At 39.6% G+C, this 24,726-nt stretch overlaps 1 protein-coding gene across 1 annotated transcript in view; it reads right to left on the bottom strand.

Moving 5' to 3' along the window:
- Window positions 1–24,726, bottom strand: part of arid5b (AT-rich interaction domain 5B) — a 95,940-nt gene that overhangs the window by 34,251 nt on the left and 36,963 nt on the right. The window contains exon 4 of the mRNA XM_070542486.1: window positions 11,282–11,512. Coding sequence (XP_070398587.1) covers window positions 11,282–11,512 — 231 coding nt within the window. The remainder of the gene's footprint in view (window positions 1–11,281; window positions 11,513–24,726) is intronic.

Genomic DNA, 24,726 nt, shown 5'->3' with positions numbered 1-24,726 from the left:
ACGGAGTGAATAATAAAGCCCAGTATTTATCACATGACACGCGCATAATTGCACGGAGAAATGATTAGAGGTCAAAACAGTCTAACGTGGCTTCGTGTTTCTGGTATTTTTTTTTTTAGCTGTAATAAATCACTGTGCTATTTTTAAATCTGGACAAAAACAAAGCAGCTACACGAGAAGATAAACGGTGCATTTCTGACAAGTCAACATGTCACTTTGCCCCCCCCCCCCCCCCCCCTCGTGCACTAGAGCTGGCCAGTAGCTCTAAATGGTCAACGTTCCAGGAGAGGAAATTAAAAAATGAATCCCATTTTGCAAAGAAACATTAGGAGCACACAGGGGGACTGTCACACACACACACACACACACACACACACACACACACACACACACACACACACACACACACACACACACACTGTTGTCCGAGTGCCACATGTAAAACAGTCATAGTTACATAATGTGGAGAATTTGCTAAAAACTGGATAACCTTCAAACGCTTCCACATCATTTGTACTGACAGAGTGCTGCAACATCTCAGTAGGACTGGAGCTTTAAAAAATACAGTTTTTCAATTTGGCTTTTGGAGGAAGAGAGACGAATAGACAGAGGGAGGGAGGGAGGGAGGGAGGGGGAGGGAAGGGAGGGGAGGGAGGGAGGGGGAGGGAAGGGAGGGGGAGAGATGAAAGGGAGCAGTGGATAAGCTTCAAGGCTTATCCTATTCATTACTGGAGGGGGAAAAAATCACAGCAACGACCTATAAATAAATGAATGCCAGGATAAACACGAAGCCCATACATCAATAAAACATATGTATTCTAATAGATCACGCTCCAGTTACACATGATGGGATTGAGTCAGCCAATGAGCCCAATCATAGGGACTTTATCATTTTGAAAAGGTACACAGCATTAAGCCTGGGTGATTATAAATAATCATCAGTCTTCCAACAAAACAGACCAATGCATACTTTTATCTTTGTTCTTTTTTCCCTCTTGTTCCTGTGCTAATTTATTAAATTTCAGGGGAAGTTCTTTCTCTCCTCTTTTTGTTTTTAATTGAAAAACAATAAAGCAAAACGATTCTAAAGAAACTATGACTGGTGTGTAAACTGCAGCTGCCGCGAATGCAACATCCTTTTTGAAAAGAAAAAAAAAACCAACCTGAGAACATCAATCACAGCATAATCCTCACCGTGCTAACATTGTGCACGAGCAGAATAACAGGGGTTTTTGACGTCACTGAAGTTACACAAGCACTTTTCAGGAACTACTTACAACGGGCCTCTACCTGCAGAAACACAACAGTCAGCCAGGAAACTGGCTACAAGGCTGCATTCATGAGGTGTTTGTACACCAGACTCACTGCCAGCGGCAGACTCTGAAAACAGCGTTTACTGTTACACAGATGACTCAGACGTGCTCTCTCCTGCTTGCAACATGCTGTTCTGTAAATTTTATTAGGAATATTGAACACAACCCATATAAAAACATTTTTTTAAACATTGCACTGAATCATTTTATGCTATAAATATCACAAACACGGGTCTCTGCAGCGTTCGACAAGTGTATTAATGGAATAATCATTAAAGCCATTAAGAAAAAGGTCAAGCTGGCCTCCTCAGCTGAAGTGTAAAGTCAGTAATTACATTCTCCACAGTTTATCAGTTTTTTTAATATTAAACAAAAGTGCAACGTTTTGTCTTTTATCCCAAAGTCTAATCATAACCTGTCAAAGGATTTCAAACATGGACCCAGAACAGTTCATCTCACGTGTCAGCTTCATTCTTGTCAGTTGTCATATTATGCCACTGAAAAGGGACGCAGGAGCCGGTTAGACATAATTCTTTAATGGTGCATTTAAAGAAACTCTTTCATTTTAAAGCCTGCTCCCGGTAAACACAGCTCTCAGAGACTACTGCACCACATGCTGACAGAGAACCAGAAACACAACAACAACAATAAAACCATCTGATCTGAAAGCATTTGGCAGAAGACGCTGAAATCTTGGATGTCGGAGTTTCCATAAACGCAACAGCAGGGAACTGTCGCTGTACTCGCGTCTTCAATAACATGTGATGACAGGGTGGCAATAAAATGGTGACTGAATGGTTTACTCGGCTTAAACACTCAAGTAAAACTGAAATTATAATAGCTGCAGCGAGAGATTAGACAAAAGAGCTGTTGTTATCCCACTTCCCACAAATTATCAGTCATCTAATGAAACTCTACTTTGATTTATAAGCTCTAAAATTAATTACCCAACTTTCTGTTATTCCTCTGCAAAATTAGTTAAATTCTTTACAGTCTTAGCTAAAATCAATGTTTTAATATTGTAAGAATACTGAGCTTAACATAAAGTTATAAATCATGAACTTTAATGTGATTTCTCTATATTTCAGCAGAAAAGCAGCTAAGTAACAATAATCTGAGATACAGGGAGTCAGTGGGAATGTCAGGAAGCAATAATCAGATCTAAGTCACATTCAACCAGTGGTGCCCCCGAGGGGTGGCTATGGCCACCACTAGAAAATTACTGGGCACTTCCAGGGAAGACCAGTGTTAATAAATCATGTTAATGATCATTCAAACCACAAATTAATCTTATTTATTCAAGACACAAATGTAACACACAATGAAAAATGATACAATCCAAAAAATCAAATTATATATATATACATACATATGGCTTAATTTAATCACCTCTGTCAGTGCGCCCCAGGGCAGCTGTGGCTATATCGTAGCTCATCACCACCAGTGTATGAATGTGTGTGTGAGTGGATGAATGATACACTGTAGTGTAAAGCGCTTTGGAGTCCTTACTCTGAGAAGCGCTATACAAGTGCGGGTCATTTATCATTTAATTTGAGCCGGATCTTGCCAGAACAAGATCCGGGAAATATTTTATTTGGAAAAGACCATTCCGGCAACTGTCTGCTAGGATCCGGCAACTGAACTCACGCGACCAACAACTTGTGCGATACACAGGGTTCGAATTACAGGTGAACTAAAGGGAGCTCCTGGAATCCCTCAACACACCCAGGGGGATCCCGAAAAGGCTCCTGGTTCTACTTATATTACATTACTATGTGCACTCTCCAGGGATAATTTTAAGCTGAGAGGTGCAGAGCTCTGATCGTTGACGTGCTCCAGACAGATGCATCCTGAGAACGGCCACAGTAACATCCTCAAAGTGTCGCCACCTCAAAAACAAAGTTAACTCGCGATCGTTTATGTCTGCTCATTTCCTTTTATGCTTTCTGTCTTTTGTTTGTGCCTGAGGCATTTCGCTGCTGCGGAGCGGAGCGCATCACCTGTTTCGTCCTCCGGTGACTTCACCGCACTGTTACGGTCAGCACGCGGTGTGAAGCAGGGGAACAGTAAAGATGCAAAAACTGCCATTGTTAAAAGAGATGTGCGGTAAACTTTGAAAATGTGGGCGCCAGTTTAATTACTTGTCAACCCCCCCAGGGGGTTGAAAAAAAATATATATATAGTTATCTATTTATTTATTTTTTAACCCCCTGGGGGGTTGACAAGTATATATATATATATATATCTGCTGCTCACCGTAAAATAAGTTTATAACTCTGTTGTTTTTTGTGAGGACAGCAACAGGTGAATTAAAGGGGCATTATGGAAGTTTGACAGCCAAAACATGTATAGAAATAATAAATGTCTTCTTCATACATTCTCCTGCAATGCCCTGGTCCTGTAGAATGAGCCCTGGCATTTTTACTGTGATTGCCTGTTTTTCTGTAAAATCACAGGAAAAGAGAGCTGCTCGGGTCGAGCAGGCTGCTTCATGTGCGTTCATGCTCAGGCATCGCCCGTAACATTTGCTATCCGTAGCTTTAGCAGCAGTGCCAACTCAGCGACTTTGTCGCTGTTCCTAACGCCTAGTGGCAAAGCTAGCTACATTTCTGAGGACTCTTAGCTACTTTCTGTAGAACTTTCTTCTAGGTATTTCCTGCAAATTAGCAACAAAATAGCCATTTTCGCTCCAAACTGTTCTTTGGTTTGACGTTGTTTCAGGTGTTATTAAGGACATAAAAGTTACAGATGCTATGTATGTTACTGGTGTGTAGCTCACCTTGTAAGATGTCTGACTCCCATGCAGAAGACCTGGGTTTGATTCTGGATGTGAACATAGTTTATTTAGAGTTTCTTTTTTATATTAATGGTATATTTTTTTACAGTAAGATGCCCAAATTTCTATTTGAGACTCAAATTGAATTGAATTCACAGCTGTTATTTTCGTTGAGTGTGCACGTACAGCATGCGCGCCTCGTGCACGAGCCTACTATTGAAGCTGCCGTTACGCTTTTGGCCTGAGGGGGCAATCGCGAGCATAAAAATTCAAAAGCCCGTAAAGTCCCTTTCAGCAAAAAATTATATTCTAAAATAAATTTGAACTGAAATGATTTTGTTTCTCAAATTTGAGTTGTTTTGGATACATGTTGTTTTTTAATAAAAAAGACTCAAGGAACAACACAATGCATCGCCACAGGCTAAACTCTACCAGAGTTACCACAAGGACCAGTTTGGTGTGCCACCCCAAAGTTTTCTTTGGCCCCGTCTGGCCACCTTTATTAAAAATTTCTGGGGGCACCCCTACATTCAACCACTGAGGCATTAAATCCACCGTCATATTTCAGATAAATCAGGTCAATGAACCTGAAAGATGTGATGAAGACACTTTATGGTTATCTTTCGCATGAGACCTGAAACTGTTGTTTGATCCTTCATAAATGGAAAGTTATTATACAAAAATGCAAAACACATGTATGATAAGGCGTCTCACGGCAGATGTTCGGGATATTTTAATATTCCCATCATGTCCGACTCTAAAATGTGACCACACAACCATAACGTGTGCTCTTTTCTCTATACCCTCTGTACAGCACGACATATGGACGGTGAAATATTCATGAACTGTTGGTGAACACAAATCTGCACAAGAGATGGGAAAACATGAGCTTTGCAAGCAATTTGCCTCTTACGTTAACCAACGGTGCCGTCGTGAGGCAGTATTGGCATATGCATTCTTCCTCTAATCAGATTTCATGTTTAAGGAGAGCACAGAAAGTGGTTCAAGTTGTGGAAACAATGACATCATGCTGCATGTTCATCTGGAGACCCAACCCAAAATCAAGCTTGAGGTTTTGACACGTTCACTGCTTTTAAACGTTCCTTCTTCTGCTTTTATTATAGTATCAGTTTCAGTCAGGGGACAAATCAATGACCTTTATTTGCCGTAGAAGACGTGCAGAAACGTCCTCAGAAATACACACGCAGCAGAGACGAAAAACTAATTAAAACCACAGATGTATAAACTGGCATGTGTGTACTCATGTATAAAAATAGGCTGCAAATTTCTGCTTATGATTAGTGCATCTGGATAAAATTAAAATACTGAAGCAATAAATTGCTTTTTATTCTTCTCCCCCTCTCAGGAGGATTACTAAAAAGGATTCCAGAGGATTGCACTGAAAATGTTTCCTAATAGTGGAAAAATCAAACTTACATGGAGTCAGATATTACAAACAAAGCAAACCGAGCTGAGCACGTCGTTTGTGCACCAAAGACCTCAAGAATATGGGAGGAATGAGCGAGAGCAAAAAGAAAGGAGGGGGAGGAGTGCTTTGCCTCAAACCTGATTGCCTCACTAACTTTTAAAATACTGTTATTTTAAACTCTGTGCTGGAGGGCTATTCGGTTTCTGACAAAGCCGAGCTAGGGAGCGGAGGAAAAAAAGTCAGAGAGCAAAATTACAGAGAAAAATATTTTCCTTAACAAAATCCCATCTTGTTTAAATACATCATCATCATAATCATCATATACCCAGAGTTTGGCAAAGCTTATTGCATTTCTTTGTGGCACATTCTGCAAAGTTCCCTGCCAAATTAATGTGAGTAATACTCAACACACAGAACATAACATGGCAAAAAAAAAAAATGTTGTGATCTGTTATTCAGCACTGAGAGGCTCTGGCCCACTCAAACTATTTCTGGCTTTTTATCACTGCAGAGGGCCTCAGTAATGCCAATATTATTACAGTGCAGTATGTCACACCTTTGTTATTTTAGGCTTATATAAGAGATTGATTTTCATTCTGTGTGTCAGGGAGAATGCAATAAGTAGAAGATATTTGTAATGGCGGGGCCTAAAACACAATTTATATCTCTTGTTAGGCGTTTGTGCAGCGGTGATATTACGTTCCTCCTGGCAAGGAAAGAAATTGAGGACACAAAGTAGCATGGGTATAATCAATCCACGCTGGCAGAGAATGCAAGATAATTATAAACAAAAACTGTGTCATTCCCCGCTAGGGAAGCAGCTGCTGGGGTGACAGGCGAAGCTGAACATGAATATGGATCACAGGACTTAAGATCTAACGGATGCAACCGCAGTTTTGTTCAAGATGTTTCAAAAGAGAAGGACGTTGGCAACGCAGATTCAATACATGATGGGAGTCAAATGAAACTGAATTTCATACAGTTGTTACGCTGGCAACGGCTTTTATTATCCTCACCGAGCAGTCCAAACCAAAGACTCGTAAAGAAAAGAGTGCTCATATTTAGTGCTACTAAAATCCACACAAATAATAAATGATGCCAATAAAATATTAGATTTCAACCTGCTTTTTAAGGGATGTGACAGAAACAGAGAAATGTCACCACTTAGATTTCATCGGCTCGCTGTAGATTATTGTTTTTAATTGCTATTATAGTGTTTTTTTTAAAGATAAGTATCTCTGCATCTTTTTGCTGCATTATGACAAATGGAAAACTTTACTTTGTAATAATTTATTGTTATCAGAGATTATAAATGAGGATATAATTCACACAACCATTGAGATAGCAAAACATTTTTGCCTGTCTGATATGTTGTCTTTATTTTCCAAAACTATAAAGCTAAGACATTCCTTCACAATAAAAGCCTCTGTTCAGAGCACCATAATGTTTGTTCCCTCACAATAAAAGCCTCTCTTAAAAGCACTGTAATGTTTGAAGCTCATTAAAATGACATACAGTTTCTGCTCCTCTCGTAAAGATAAATTATATGCCGGGTGCATCGGGTTTTCATTCTGCAGATGATAATCAACTCATTAAATATTTGTTTATTAAATACTATCACTAAAAGCAGAAAGGGGCTGAATATATGACTAAATGTAATTATTATTACAAAATAATTGTAAAATTTGTGAATAAAAAATAAAGAGGAGAATAAAGGAGCAGTATGTAAGAATGTTACAATGAAACAATCACAAAACAGTCTAATGTCTCCATCATGTTGGAAGGAATGTTACACTGAAGCAGATTTCATTCTCAGTCGGTTGGGGGTTGTCAGTTTCTCTCCTTTCTAAAAAACTAAAGAGGGGCGTAGTATTTGTTGAATTTGTGAGGTTGCAGAGTCAGCGCTGAACTAACGCTGCAGAGTCAGCATATGTAATTCAACACCGGCAGATAAAAACCTCCAGAGTTGTTCAAAGAACCAAAGCCAGTAAACAGAAGCACCCCAGAAGTTATTTCTTGTACCCCTAAAAAGCCACAGAATCTTTTTATTTTACTCTAATATTGGGTGAAGCAGGCCAGAGGCCATTGTTGTGCTAACAGTAGAAGCAAATTGTTGGGCATAAAAATATCTCAAGCTACCTTTTCAAACACCGACAACTCAATATTACAATTACATTAATGTGTGAAGTGAATAATGAGTCAATTGTGGCGTTTTACTTCCTTTCATGAGTCACTCAGAACTTTAATGAGAAACTAACAGAAAGACAGCAAACAACACTTCCTCTAATGCAGGAGGCATACTATGGCTTGTATTTGCCTTTTTATGGTTCTAAAAACCCCCAAAGTGCTTCACAACACAATCAGTCATCCACTCATTCACGCACACATTCACACTACTACTGTAATAAGTGTAGTAAATGCTCCCTACCATAAAATGCCCAAGAGTCCTGACTCCAGATATGACAGTGTATTTATCCAGTGACTTTTTGTACAGAAAAATGGACTGCAGTACCTACATCTGACCACAGGATGTCATTCATACTTAATTCTTACACATTCCGACTTTAATAATGAAAATAATACATTTAAACTGCTGGGAAACCCAGTAATGTTGTCAACACTGTGGTATAATTTTGTAAGAATTATTTTTTTTGCATTTTCAACACTATAATCAATTTCAGATGAAAATCATAATGCTCATTCTATTTTATCCCTACGTCCTTTTACATAATACAGTAAATTAGACTTGCTTGTATATATTTTGTAAAATAACCTATTTTTGATGTCTGAGCCCTGTGCTCTTTAGAACCCCTTGAGGTAACTTGACACAGTTTTATAATTTAGCCCAGAGAAGATGGATGACTATTACAGTTCACAGATTTGACTGAATGCAAAAGGTCAGAATTAGAAATGAAGGGAAAAAATAAATCACATTAAATCCGCTTTTAGCTTCTTAACACTTCACAGCAGCACATTGTTACTGCTTACGTGCCGTAAGTGCTGGTATTCATCCTAATAAAGGTGGATTTAATGTAGCTGTACTTTATTTTACTATGTTTTTTTCTTTTACTAAGCCTGTAAATAGAAGGATAACTGTACTCAGCAGCTGTGTCTGTCTCTAAATGTGTAAACATTCATGTGTGTGTTTGTGCCTGTAAGTAAGACACCCTTGAGACTCTATTCACCTGCCAGAGTGATGTAAATTACTTAGTTCTGCTGTTTTGAAACAAATCACAATCAAGTCTCCAAGCAGCAATTCCAGCAGAAATAAAAGTCTGCTTGTGAAGAACATTAAAAATCTGGCTGGCTTAGGAAGGGGAAAAAAAGGGAGAAAGAAGCAGAAATCCCTTCGGCTATGAAAATAAACCTTTAGCTTAAATGTGACTCACAGAGGAATGGCATCATTGAGCCAAGCGAATGAGCAACAGCAGCCACAGGATGTTAGCGTTACTATTCATAACTTATTTTCCTATGCCTAAAACCGTTTTCCCTTCTGGTCTCACCTCTGCTGCTCTCTTAAAATGCAATTACCTCCTGGCAAATTTACAGGAAAAGAAAAACAATGACTTCTGACCAGAGGAGCCATTACAGTGAATGTCACACTGCAACAGCATGCTGAGATGCCAAGCAGAGAAAATATACAGAGAGATGAATCACATTATTTCTTTTTTTCTTTTGTTGTTTTTAGCTGGAGCTTCATGAAATGTGTGGATTGGTGAGCGACTGATAAACATGTTCCAGCACTTCACAACTCCTCACTGGAGCCACAGAATGTTTTTTAGAGGTGTGACTGATGACTATATCAGTGCTGTTCATAAAAGCCTCTTCTGGAAACAAAATTAAAACAAATTATAAAAAAACAGAACAACACTGGGCTGAATATTTTTAAGTCCTAATTATCATAAAACAAAAAGATCAAAAGCTTGTTGGGAATAAATTAATTTGGCAAATAGGATAAACAGAATTTATGAATTTAAATGCATGATCACCACTCAAATATAAACAGCAGCTCTGTAGCCCAAGCTTCTAACAAGAAATAATCCACTTTTCAAATGAATATTTCTATTGCAGTCAAAATGAACCAATTTATCCACATTTCCATAAACCAGGCATCCACATATGTGGACATTGGCTTCTGGCCCAGTAATATTTAATTCTATTCACCACGGACATGTTATTATTTCTCATGGTACCAATGTTTTTAATAATTAAAAAAATGTATTTAATTTAGTATATTTCTTTTACATTTGTATTCATTAATGAAGAGTTAGATGGTATTTGCTAGGGATGGACAACATATCGGCATCAATATCGGTATCAGCCGATGTTAGTCATTTTTTTAAACGTACAGGTCCGAAAAATAAAACCGGGCTGATAATAACAACCGATATTTTGTCTATCTCATCTCCATTTGATTGCCTGTTTCAGAGGGTGACGGGGGTGATGTGTAATTGTCTAGTCATGTGAACATTGAATGAAATCATCTCAGAACTGTAAATGTGTGTGTCGTGTGTACATAATAACGTAAATTCAGCTTTAATAATTTTCATTCTATACAAAATCTGCTGATTTTAGAAGCATTAATGTCAGTGTATCAGTTATCGGCCATAACAGTGATCTCAATATCGGTATCGGCCCAAAATTTTCATATCGGTGCATCACGAGTTTTTGCTGATAATAATGTTAATTTTTTATGTTTCAGACATCATAAAAATCCAGATCAGCTAGGTAAAATTAAAACCACTCTAAGTAAGATGTTACATAACTTTTTATGTCAAATTTAATATAAATAAATTTAATAAAAATGAAGTAGAAATTGAATTTTTTGTCTATGAATTTGGCCTACATGTTAATGAAATTGTTAAATGTTCTTACTACTTTCTTGCAGTCATGCAATTTTTATTAATTAATCAGTTGATAGACAAAGAAAACTACTTTGCAGCTATTTGTTAAGGTTATTTATCGTGTAAAACATTCCTGGTTATGAATGACTGTCTATTCATATTAAGGTTTCCACTTCTTCCACAGCTGATTGGCTGGCAAGATGTAGCAGTTTATCTTAACTCTACATTTTGTGTATTTTATGAGTTACATAATTGGGGGCTCATCCGGGATTTGAATCCTGGACCTCTCACACCAAAGAGAGAATCACAAAAGTCTTGAGTAGATGATTATTAAGTTTCCGACCCAGTACATCAAATTGCAATAGCAGCATTACTTTAGAAACACAAGAGGCCCAAATCATGACACAACCAAATGTTTCTATGCTGATGATAAGAAATAGTTTCCTCTAGCATCTCTTAAAAATGACAAATGAAAACAAACAAGTCCACAAGTGTATTTGTTCTTTTCAAATATGTCTTTTTTAACCACTGTTGGCAAGTGACTCAATAATAAACAGCTTTTCCTCTTCTCAAAGCAACTATGTTGATAGAAAACCTCCCATCACAACAAAATAAGACAGAAACTACAGTTTTAGAGGTCTTAGAGGTAAATTAGAGATTTAAATACCTTCAAGTACTTTAAACAAAATTCCCACCAATCTCCAGTCAAAACTGTCTTGAACAAGTATTCAGTATAACCATAAATCAAAGTTTAAGGTGAACCATAAGAATGAGACTTGTAATGTTCACAGATCAGGAAATAAACTATTCCGATGATTCAAAAGGTAAAACCACAACCCTTCAAATACCATTAACAACCTCTGCAGGAGCTGTTGGCAAAACAGATGAGGTAATGCATCTCTGCAGCCGCCAAACTCACCAAACTCGTCACAGATGCTCTCATTCTGCAGCAGGGTAGGATGCTCAAAGGTGTCACGGCAGTATAGGATCTTCGTGCTCCCACCCAGCGCAGCAATGCCTCCCAGTGCCAGCACTGTGTGGTCTATGAGCAGAGAGGACGGCTGCTCCCGGAGCCGAGCCAGAACGGAGCGGTAGCGGCAGTATTGGGGGTAGCTGAGCACCAGGACCTTCCTTCCATCCTCCTCCTGGCCTGAAGACAACAAAACACAAACCATCAGAACGCTCCATAGAGGCTGATTCGATTTATTGAACTGGGAAGGCGCTGCTGGGAGATGGGAAACAAGTTTTCCAAGTGCTCCTGTAAGATTTGTAGTGAGGAGCATTTAACTTTACAGGACACATTTATTCCACCATCTCTCTTCAGGTTTTATGACTTCAGTTCCTCTTATAGATCATTATTTGGCTGATGTTACTTTACAGAACATCTATTACAGCCGTATCAGCTCCTATAAATGTAGCAAATTTGGACGTTCAGTCTGAAATGTGACAGATTGATGAGAAATCTAAGAAAACTAAATGCTGAACTGAAACTTTCCAATAATTCCTGGACCCCCCCTTACATATTTCCCATTTGATTTCTCCCATACAGATCCTATATTCATCTCTTCTACCGTCCTATATTTTCATGCAGCTATTTGAAGGAAATGTGTCACGTAAAGGAAGTTAGACGCTCCTGTGCTGCTGTTATATTATAACTTTAAATAGATGCCACAAAGGTTTCACATCCTAGTACTAATTACACATTACACCCAACTGATAGGACAGCTTTTTTATATGCGTTGTAAAAATGCATTATGTTATTAGGCTGCATGTTTGAAATGCATCACATGCGCAGCTCTCAGTGTGACAAGAGGAATGTGTAAACAGCCGCCTGCTGATTTGCTTGACTGGTTTGGTAGAAACCTAATTGATGGTGGGAAGTGTTCTGAGAATGATTAGGTGTGTGCACACTGACCACCCACACAAAAAACTTTAATATCTTGTTTTTCATAAATGTTTTGTTCAAGTTTTAAGATCTACATGCATTAAAGTGAGGATAGGGTTAGGGTTTCTACATTCATGACTTGATTGTTCCTTTCATTGTGAAAACTAATTTTCATGTGCAGCATCTTACTGCCAAGAACATTTCTTTGAGAACCGGAGCACAGGAAGAACACACCAAGGCCAACATGACAAACTCAAATAACACCACAAAGCAGAAAAATGACTTAGACATAGCTAAAATGTTCTGAAAAGTTCAAAGATTGCTAAAACTAAAGAAGAGCCAAGGCTGATGGGAGTGTTATTTAATTTTCCAGGTATGTGGTCATAAAACTGAGCACAAAAACGTGAAGAAATCACAACAATTTTCAAAATTCTTCCCAAGGGAGGCATAATTGTGTGTAAAACTGCTAGCAGTTCATCAAATGCTTGTTTAGGCATGTCATTCCAGGCTAAAATGGTGGTCTGCCTCATAAAAATACCATGAAGTTGAAAACTCACAACTCAGATTTTATTACAGGAGGGTAAAATAAACAAGATAAAACCCTACAAACAGAATGCAGCGTGATGAAGAAATACAAGCATTGAAATACTATAAAATCCCCACAATTCAACATAAATATACACAGACGTCTCCAGTAATCTTATTTTACTGTTTGTGACCTTTTCCCTACATATTAAACATTCTTTGTTACGTTGATGTCAGATATCAAGACTTTAAGGTTATAGGCAGTGGCGGATTTAGCTATTTGGGGGCCCAAGGCGAACACAGACATGGGGACACCTTTCACTAATTTTTTGACAATTTTACCTTTAACTGGATTTGCAAAACTCTATCCTCTTCTGCCATGAGTTATTTTCCTTTTTATTAGTCCTCCTCCTATTTCCTGTCTTTCCCTCTATTTGAGTGCTTTCAATATTTGCTCTGCTTTCTTCTTCCTGTCAGTGCTCCTGTGCTTTTGCCTTTGTTATTGTTTTTGTTATTTTTTATATTTTCCATTTTGGTTTATGTTTTATTTCCTTTAAACATTTTCCATTGTTTTTCCTTTCTGCTTCCTTTTGATGTTTACATTGAAAAATAACGTTACTTTCGGAAGTGAAGAAAAAATCTTTTTTGAAGCAAGCTGCTTCTTTCTCTTATTGGAACCACTAGGACAACTCCATAATGTTTTGATTAGTGCTTCGAGTTTGTTACAAATGCTCCCACCTCTCTTCTTCTTATTATTTTTATTTGTGGTCTTATGGCACTTGGCAAACAATAATTTGGTGCATTACTGCCACCAACTGGATTGGAGTGGAATGACTTCAAATCACTTCCTGTTTGTGCATAGAGTCTTAAAGGAATGGTCCATTGTGGCATTAACAGAGGGGTGCTGGTGGTCAGGGCTAGGGGGCCCCCCAACATAAGGGGGCCCCAGGCGGCCACCGAGCTATGCCTGATGGTAAAACCGCCACTGGTTATAGGTTACTGGAGATCTGAATTATTGCTTTGATTAACAGAGCAAAACCTAAATTATCTGTACCTTTAGCCTAGAGGAGAAGACATTCTGACTTTTAAAGGTGCGGTTTACTCGTTTATTCAATACATTTGCAGTGTTCTTTAGTGTAAATCAATTCCTAATGAGTCATTAAAAAAAGAAAAGCTATGATGTTCTGGGATGCAGATGCTTGCTGGTGCAGAGGTGGGCTAAAAACAGCAGGATTGCTCATTATTCTTAATGATGTGCATACACCTCGCTTCTGATTGGCTAACAGAACGCATTCAGCCATGTTGCAAAGTCACCATCACAAACACACTTTCTGCTCTCTCTCCTCGCTGCAAAATTTAAAAAAGCCTTCCTGTGGGCGGGCACAAGCCAAGAAGAATAAGGCCATGAATGCAAATTGACAGTGTGACATCATAGTGTGAGGATTTCCAGATCCTAGAAATTCACCTCTATTTTCTATCAGAAACTAATGCAGGAGAAAGATGTAAGACTTTTTTTATGTTCAACCTGCAGGAAAAACTCAGAGTGACCGATTATTAGGGATGAGCCGGATACTTGATTCGGACGAGTATCCGGTACGGATAAAGCATTTTTGACGAATACGAGCATGATACGAGTAAACCTCGTAAATATCTGTAATCATGCTGAAGGAAAATCCTCATTGGGTAACTGACTGTCTTCACGCTCTGTGATTGGCCAGTCACATATAGCGCCCGCCCCTCCCTACACACAAAACTCTGCAGCCGTCCGGGAGCGCAGTCCGTCCGGCTCATCCACGCACACACACAGACAGTAACGGATCTCGCTGTGATTGCTTCACTGTTGCTCACGTTTCTTCATTTTTCCCTAGGTTTACTTCAGCTCGCCTCTTTTTCAGTTGAATATTTAAAGTTACTTTTTCGTAACTTACATGGTGCATTTGACAAGACAGAGCTGACATGCTGCATCAGTCACTACCTCCGCTCCGGTCGGGTTTTTTATTTTTTTTAACTCCATCTCTCTCCCTCTCTCCCTCTCTATCTCTCTCAGACACACACACCTTAATCAACATTGTTTTGTTTAACTTTGTGTGGGAAAATGCCAAGAACGTTAAGAAAAAAGTCAGTTTAATCAAATTAAAATAAAAAAATATACATAAAGTTGTGTCTGGTTCTAGCATTTCATATTTCCTAGTTCCTACTGCATGAGTTCAGATGTATTAATCCATGCACTTAAATATTAATGTTCTGATTTTATTGAAAGACTTGTTCTGTAATAGTTCCTTTACTATTGTGATCAAAAATATTTAATCTCAATTCTGAGGCTGCTCTGTAAATAGTTTTCAAATAAACAATACACATAGCAACTTCAGATCAATCCATATCAATTTCAGACTTAAAATAATATATTGATGTAAACCACACCCAATTCTGGTTAAACCACACCCACTTCCAGGTTATGCCACGCCCATTCCGAGTACAGATACAGATAATTTAGTTGGTTGAACAGATACAGATACAGATACAGATAGTGGTGTCCTCGCTCATCCCTACCGATTATGATCAGAAAGAATCAATAAAAAATGTTTTTTTTTCAGTCAACCACACATGTAAGATATAAAACACAATAAATATTTAAATTCACCTAAAACAATAATCAGTTAGCAAACATAAAATAGATTAAAATGTACGTGTAAATATGAAACAGCTAATATAATGTGAAATATTTTCTTGTCGAGTGTGCTATTAGCTGTAAGGGAGACCAGCAATTATCCCATACTAAATCTTTGCATCTTTTCTATTATTCATGCACATTTGTTCATTTAGACTAATCGTAAACAGACTTCTCAGCCTTGCATGTTTCAAATTCTGCACTGTGGTGATATTTATGCAAGTAAATGACACATCACACCAATGAGCATGACCGCAGGATGATTTGAAACGAGTAGGTCACAACATCGACAGCAAGCTTCTTTCTATAGTTCCAGTCACATTCATATTTTGAATACTTGTTTGAATTCTTGTTCATTCTGAAAGTCATAATATTTTGTTAGCATGCAAAGCCAACTACACGGTTCAACAGTTGATGAAGCAGAGTCAGGCAGGTTGAACCACAATTTTACATGAATTATTCATCACCCTGTCTGCTTTTACAAAGCTTCTGGACATGACTTTCATAACTATCTCTCCTGGTAAGTTAATATTTCAGGGACGGCTAACCAGCAAGTTTGTGCTTTGCTTTACTTAAAACACATATTTAAAAATAGCCTATTTTTCTTTATCTTTTGGTGTTTTTTCTTTATTTTTTACAACACTGGAGGCTCTTAAAATCACTGAAATATGTAGCAGGAACAGGACTATTCATAGAATATTTACAGCAGCTGCATTCCCAACAATTAGTGTAATTAGTTCCACTGTGCTCCAATATGAAGACCACTTCAAACGAATGATTAAAACTGTTCAACCAGCACACACACACACACACACACACACACACACACACACACACACACACACACACACACACACACACACACACACACACACACACACACACACACACACACGCGCGCAAGCACAGAAATATGCAGGATCCTTAAAGGTGCTACAAAGCCCACAGACGCATCAACACACACATTCCTCCATATAAGCATCTCACACTGCAGAGACACATTTATCCAAGATTGCGGCATTTGTCATAAGCAATTACAGCTCAGAGGTATAGAGCAGGCTTTGTTTCCAAATGTCACAGATTTTATTGTGAGCGGTCACCGTCAGACCTGCTCTTTCTCCAGAGGACCCTCACAGCATTTCACTTGATTAGATTCAATTTGGAGAGAGCGCCACAGGGCATTAATAACTGCACAAAGGCATTGTAAAGTATGCATGTCAGTGTGTGTAATATACAATGACTGCAAAAATTCTCTTTGTTCTTACAGCTAGACTTTTCAAAATAAAATACATCTTTGTTGCAGTGAAAGCTTTCTATTTTTTATGTTTTATGCAGGAGAGTGTTGGAAATTCTTCCTGTCAGGAAATTTTCTATTATTTCCCCATCTGTCCAGTTGCTGTAGTGTTGATCAAACCACTGTGGTGCGGCAGATTATTTTCAAGACATGCTGTAAAGCTCTTGACCTCGTAAACTACAACAGCGCTGGGGTCATAACTGCTCTATAGGACAGCTGATGTAAGAGTCACTCAGGCAGTGCACAACTCAATGAATGCTAACACACAGTAAAGAATACTAGCCGTTCAGCGTGCCGCGTACGAGACAAGCGTCGATGACCTAATGAGTCACATCTACATTACTAGCTATCAGAGGAACAGACCCCAATAGTGTCACAGTGATGTCATCGAGGTTACTTCAGTTGGAGCTGAACACAAAACCAGTGTCACGAAGGGAAGGGCGTGGAGGATAAAAGACTAAATCGTTTGGCATTTCTTTCTTGATTTCTTTAAACAGATCTGGCTGGTTTGGCTCCATTTTCAGTTTCTGGGCGCAATCCTGCATCTTTATGCTTCATCTACCAGCTGTTCCCAGGCTTCTCTCAATCATCAGATAATGAGGTGACCTCAATTAATCTGGATAATCAGTAGAATAACGTAGTGATTTCTATAGAAAAAGGCAGGATTTGTATTTATTTAGAACCATTTAAAGCTGTTGTTTTTATTCTAGTAGCACATACTCCTTTTCTTTACTTCTTATGTGTGATTTAGCAGCTAAAGCAGTTAATCTGGAGTTACTTCTAATATTCAGCCAACCTCGTTTAATATTTGATATGATTTAGTACAGAGTGTGGCTGCAAGAGTTATTGATTCTGTATATTTCTGCAAAAAACTAATAATGTAGGATGTTTGTCATATTTCTTTGAACAACAAAGACCTTGATCAGCTTTATTTTATGTTACTGTAAAATACCCACCAAAAACATGTCAACTAAACTTTACAATTCAACATCTTAAAAGTCAAAGCTGACATGTTAGCTATTTTAAAACCAATCCCTTGATAAATGTGAATTATAATAATAATCCACCCAAAGTTTTATTGCTCTTGAAGAAGAACTTTGTCGAGGATTCACACCCTGAGTTACTCACGTTAAAAGGGCTCTAAATGAAAGTAACCAGGATGTGACACATGCACAAATGAGCCCCACTGTGTCTGGAGATGACACGATCGTCTGATTTTACAAACGTTTCACAGGCTAAAGATGAAAGAAGCGCGACTGAAATGCTTTTGTGCAGATCGAGCTGCAAAGACGGCTCAAATTCTGACAATTTCAGAAATGTGAGTTACATTACAGCGAGGCTGCAGCCATTATGGACACTGACTGTCTTTTGACTGAACTTTTATGTGGAAAGCATTTCATTGTGACAATGATAAATATTGAGAAATCAGAAGCAATAAACCCACATTTCCTTTCTAATCTGCAATCAAAATGCTCCCAATACCACCATCCATGTGCTTTAGGATCTCAGCCACTATCATCTCAATAAGGCAGCATTCATGTTGTCTTTTCCCTTATAGACAACGTGCACACTGATCCTGCAACGACGATAAATCTTTAATGTGCTGTGGAGCCGTAGTTGCTGGTGTGCAAAACCTCTTAAAATTGCAGCCAAGTGTTTATTTAGTTTTGCATTTCCATAAAACAGAAAAAAGGGCATAAAAACCTTTCAAAAAAATCTAAGGAAACTGGGATTTAGAGCTGAACACAAAACGTGAATACAACAAGTAGTGACATGCAGAACTTTTATGAAATAAATCCTCTTTAGCAGACCTAGTCTCCCCATGAACATTTTCATACTTGATGCAACATGTTTTTATTTTTTTACATCTGATGCAACATTAGGATCATTTGGCAGTTAAAAAACCTAATTCTATTTTAACGGCATAAGCTAATAAATAATCAAAAGACTTTCCTAAAAAACAAACTCAGGTGAGACTTATTAACACAGTTTTGGGTCTGAAGGGGTTAAGGGAACACGTTGCTCCATTTGATTTCCTGCCCTCCAGGCAGTCTTTGTTCTCAACTGAAAGAACAATAAAAATCAACTTGCAGAGACTTTAAAGTTATTAATAATACTTTTGGAAATCCATCACAAAAGGCAAATGCAAACCAAATGCTAGATGTAATAAAAAACATGGTGACATTTACATATTTCTTCATGCGGCGTGTCTTTCTGCTGTCTTACAAAACTAGATTTCCTGTTAAAGTCTCTCATGGCTGAGAAGTGTTTGCCCCTTCCATTTCACAGATTTATGCAATAAACTTTCCTTTAAAATACCACAAATTACTTGCAAAAGCAAGTAAAAATGTCACTTTTAATGCTCCGTCGTTCCATCAGCGGGTTTATTTTTCTGTATCTGCAAAAGGTTTGCATATTTAAAAAGCCCAACTAATTCCTCCCATACAAAGCACTCCTCTTAAACCGCCTGACCCAGACTTTTCTTCTTCATTTGTCTTCATCACACACACAAAAAAGCATTTCAGTAAATCTCACAAGAAGCCCAATGCCAAGAACAATATACTGACTTCATTTATGACCAATCAGCTTTGGATAAGAGACAGAAGTCTCAGAGAGAAGGTACAAAGACAAGCTCCAGTAGTAAAATGAAATCGTTTTAAGCTGAAAAGGAGCATTTTTTAATTTTAAGGTCTTTAAATTATTTACATGTTCATTAGATTAAATGTAAATATACAAAACAAGGTGACAAACCAAGAAAAAAACATTTATTTCATTTACATTTTACAAACTGACACTAATTCCTGAAGTCTTAATAAAGTATCTCTGGCACGTTAGGCTCAAATTTAAAAAGAACCGGTTTGCCTGATTTTTTATGTAGGACACTCCCGTCCACTCCCTCCCCTTCATCAGCGTGAGAACCTTCCAGGATTGGTTGTACATTTTTAAGATGCATGCAAACCTTATGACCCTAACCCTAACCCTGACAAGCGGGTAAAAGAATGGATGGATGGCAAACCTTAATTTGTGCACAAATGATGCTAAATGACCCTTGAAGCATAATTTTATTACACTAAAGAGCCTGCAAAGTGCAGTGGAGAAATATTTGAAATTAAAACCACTTCTAGTCTCTAATCAAAGCTTTAAAACATGTTAAAACATGTGAAAAATGTTCCAATATCAAGCACAAGAAGGGTATAATTATGTGTTACAACATGCGATATACAACTCATTCCTGTTAAGACTCACTTAAGTGGAAGAATGTCACTCCTGTGAGCGGCACTGCCGCCGTCGCAGGCAAAGCGGTAAAGTCATTAGCTGTGGTTGCTGTCAAGAGACACTCTAAAAATAAGGATCTCCATCTACCCCAACACAGTAAAAGCAACACGCTGTAACACGGGTCCAAATTTAGATCATAAATGTGACAAAATTATATTTAACAACACGGGATGGATCTAATATTTTCAGGGAAACACCTTCCAACGAGCCAGTTCTTCTTTTGATGGAGTTAGAGAATAAAAAACTGTGTAATCTGCATGAGGGAAACGAGAATAATGAGAACAAGCCCCGACTCTAAAGAATATATTTGTTGTAATTACACCAAAGGAGGAACTTCTCTTTTATAACAGGAGTAACAAATTAGCCATCATAATAAAAATCTCAGAAATATGGCGGGAGACATGAAACTCGTTAGTCGAGGTTGAAGCTTCAGCGGCGTTAGAGGAAACATCACCTAAGAGGCTTATCTGCATCTTCTGCTTCAACTCTGCAAGAGCTTTAAGAACCCGGACAAAAACATCAGAGTTGCTGACATTTAGGAACAGATCTGTGCAGGCTAATTAAAAAAACAGAGTGATTCATATAAACTGTTGTTTGTATTGGAACAATCTCATAAAACTATTTACACTGCCCACAAACCCCGACAAGATCTCCCAGGCAAGTGTGCTCATTTCCCTTGTCACAGACGAGCAGGAAAAAGCTGAAAACCATTACTCTCATGCTCTCTGTCACCCGCTGTTGTCCTTAAATCACTCATTCGGCTCAATTTTTGCTGTTGCCAACATTTCCACATTATCTGCTCGGCCAAGGAATTTACTGGATCCTCCTGCTGCCTTTTCTAGAGCTGCAGAGAAACAGCCGAGCCAATAATGTCACTGTCTTATACTTTTATTTACACCGTTTGACTCACACTGTAGCCAGTAAGGAGGTCACAAAATGAGTGGCAAAGAGTGTTTTGTTAGCTGGATAAGATAAAGAAGCAGAGAAAATCTTGATTTGTATTCTTATTCAATGCTGGAGGCTCTCCTCTTCATCGATCTCTGAGGTAATCCTGTTTCCATTTAGTCTCTTCTCTTAATATATAACACAGCTCCTCACTTTCTCACTTTTCAATGACAGAGTGTGTGTGTGTAGGTGTGTGTGTGCGTTACGTGTAAGCAGCAGCAAGCTGCTTCTGTGTTGTTGGAAATAAGAAAATAGACAGACAGCATCGCCCAATCACACCAAAGGGGAAAAGATCTAAGAGAAAAAATGACATAAAACAATAAAATAGAATAATCATGTTAGCGTGATTCACTGCTTAGCCAATCTGGCTAGGGTAAGACAAGACGTGCTGGAACATTTTGCTAATTGCAACCTCAGAGTCAGAGCAGTAAACAAAAAGGCATTAATCACACCGAGTATGCGGCGTCAATAAATCACCGTCGCTCTGTAGTAAAACAAAGCAACGTGATTACGCAAACACCAACGCTCGGTTTGTGCTGCTCAAATTGAGTGAAATTGGAATAATATTTCAAATTTGTTTAATGGATCTGAATAAAACGACGTAGTGTGTTCGCACATGGCTCAGAGGCCATTCGTTATCAACGGTCACACACACACACACACTCTTCTCCTCTGCTTGTTATATCAGCTGCAAGCTGTGCTTTCAACACAATAATATATATAAATATCAGACACAAAATAACACAAGAATGTGTTTTCTTATTTCCTTGATATGGAATTAATCAACTTAAAAAAGGAAGATATTTAAGGTTTTAGTAAATTCATGTTCCTGAAGCTGGAGACTTCTCATCTCACTTCAACTCAAGCTTTTAAACAAAAAAAGGAAGTTGACTCAAAATGAATGACTGCTTGTAATCATGTTCGCCATAACAACTCCATTAAATAGTAATATTGTGTTTATCAATTCTTCAGGAACCTCTGAGAGGCCAAGAGGATGAATAAAACATGACTACCCCCTTTTTTATGATTGTTTCTAAGTGAATTTATTTTTCCACCATAACAACATGAGCACTTAAATCAGCTTTTAGCCAGACCAGAGTTTTCCCATCGTCTCCTCGGCAGCAAATTCCACCTCTTTGTTGTCCATTTGTAAACACGGCATGTTCCAAACATTCACAATTTCACCAGCTTGTTTAAATTTTAACAAGCCGAGTTTGGGATTTGTGTCCAGCAGCAGCGTGATGTTTGGTCTGCTGAGAAACAAAAGACTTTAAGTGACAAGCCGAGGAGTAAATAATCTGTGGCACTAACAACCAACCTGGAGGCGGGGCTTTCAGAGGGGGAATTCGGGGGCACAAGTGGTGCCGTACTTTAGCTTTGGAGTCTGATGTCTGAATACTCAGGGCTCACAGACGGACGACTGGGAAGCTGGCGTGTGCTTTAGGAACCAGTTCAGAAGCAAAATCAACTCTGATCTTCTGGAATTCAAACTGCTTTCGGTCACACTTCAATATTTCAAATCAGAAAATAAATATCAAAATCAGGCATGAATAGCTTGAGAAAATAATAAAAATACAGTTTTGCAATTGGGATTTACTTTATTAGAGGTGTGGTTAACTGAAAAACTATTTTAAAAATCTTGTTTCTGGTTATAAGCGATCACTCTGAGTTTTTCATGCAGGCTGAGCATAAAAATAGTCTCTTACACCTATCTCCTGCTTTAGCTTCTGATATACAATAAACAGTGAGACGCAAGGATTTGAAAAGCCTGACAGATCTACATCACACTGTAACATTCATGGACTCACCCATCTTGACTCGCAAAGGCTGTTGTTGATTTAGCATCAAACAGCAGAGAACATCTCGGCTAGCAGAAGCTAACCATTAGCATTAGCAACTCCAGCACACAGCAGAACTCCTCCAGGCTTGTGTTATTTGTGGAGATAGAGTCCAAGTTGCAGAACAAGTCAGTGGTAGAGTTGCATTGCCGTTATCTAATCTGAAGTATCAGTAAATAAGACTCCAAAACCAGCCGTCTGAAGCTCAGCTGTAATGTGGCACAAGTTCCTGGAAACGGTGCACCTGTGTCGTTCCCCCCCAAAAGTACGACTTACAAGGCATTCAAATTTATGAGAAACCAATGCAAATATATTGATTAAACAAGTGTTCTACACCTTTAAAGGAAAGAGGGCTATCTAAACCAATCCAGCCATGTGAAATAAAGCAATTGCACTTCGTCTTCGTCTTCGTCTTCGTCTTCCTCCGCTTATCCGGGTCCGGGTCGCGGGGGCAGCATCCCAACTAGGGAGCTCCAGGCCGTCCTCTCCCCGGCCTTGTCCACCAGCTCCTCCGGCAGGACCCCAAGGCGTTCCCGGACCAGATTGGAGATGTAACCTCTCCAACGTGTCCTGGGTCGACCCGGGGGCCTTCTGCCGGCAGGACATGCCCGAAACACCTCCCCGGGGAGGCGTCCAGGAGGCATCCTGGCCAGATGCCCAAACCACCTCAACTGGCTCCTTTCGATCCGGAGGAGCAGCGGTTCTACTCCGAGTCCCTCCCGAATGTCCGAGCTCCTCACCCTATCTCTAAGGCTGAGCCCGGCCACCCTACGGAGGAAACTCATTTCGGCCGCTTGTATCCGCAATCTCGTTCTTTCGGTCATTACCCAAAGCTCATGACCATAGGTGTGGATTGGGACGTAGATCGACCGGTAAATCGAGAGCCTGGCTTTCTGGCTCAGCTCCCTCTTCCCCACGACAGATCGGCTCAGCGTCCGCATCACTGCAGACGCCGAACCAATCCGCCTGTCGATCTCCCGATCCCTCCTACCCTCACTCGTGAACAAGACCCCGAGATACTTAAACTCCTCCACTTGAGGTAGGACCTCTCCCCCGACCCGGAGGTGGCAAGCCACCCTTTTCCGGTCGAGAACCATGGTCTCAGATTTGGAGGTGCTGATCCTCATCCCAGCCGCTTCACATTCGGCCGCGAACCTACCCAGCAAGAGCTGAAGGTCAGAGCTGGATGAAGCTAGGAGGACCACATCATCCGCAAAAAGCAGAGACGAGATTCTCCTGCCACCAAACTCGACACACTCCACACCACGGCTGCGTCTAGAAATTCTGTCCATAAAAGTGATGGACAGAACCGGTGACAAAGGGCAGCCCTGGCGGAGTCCAACCCTCACTGGGAACAGGTCCGACTTACTACCGGCTATGCGGACCAAACTCACGCTCCTCTGGTAAAGGGACTGAATGGCCCTTAACAGAAAGCCACCCACCCCATACTCCTGGAGCGTCCCCCACAGGGTGCCCCTGGGGACACGGTCATAAGCCTTCTCCAAATCCACAAAGCACAAGTGGATTGGTTGGGCAAACTCCCATGCCCCCTCCATCACCCTTGCAAGGGTATAGAGCTGGTCCACAGTTCCACGGCCAGGACGAAAACCACATTGCTCCTCCTCTATCTGAGATTCAACTATCGATCGGACCCTCCTCTCCAGTACCTTGGAGTAGACCTTTCCAGGGAGGCTGAGGAGTGTGATCCCCCTATAGTTGGAACACACCCTCAGGTCACCCTTCTTAAAGATGGGGACCACCACCCCGGTCTGCCACTCCCTAGGAACTGCCCCCGATGACCACGCAATGTTGTAGAGACGTGTCAACCATGACAGCCCTACAACATCCATAGCCTTGAGATACCCAGGACGAACCTCATCCGCCCCCGGGGCTCCGCCGCTGTGTAGTTGTTTGACTACCTCAGCAACTTCTG

Source organism: Nothobranchius furzeri, chromosome 12 (genome assembly GCF_043380555.1).
Source record: "Nothobranchius furzeri strain GRZ-AD chromosome 12, NfurGRZ-RIMD1, whole genome shotgun sequence".
In the NCBI taxonomy this organism is placed as follows: domain Eukaryota; kingdom Metazoa; phylum Chordata; class Actinopteri; order Cyprinodontiformes; family Nothobranchiidae; genus Nothobranchius; species Nothobranchius furzeri.
The sequence above is the reverse complement of the archived record's forward strand: the minus strand, read 5'-3'. Positions and strand labels throughout refer to the sequence as shown.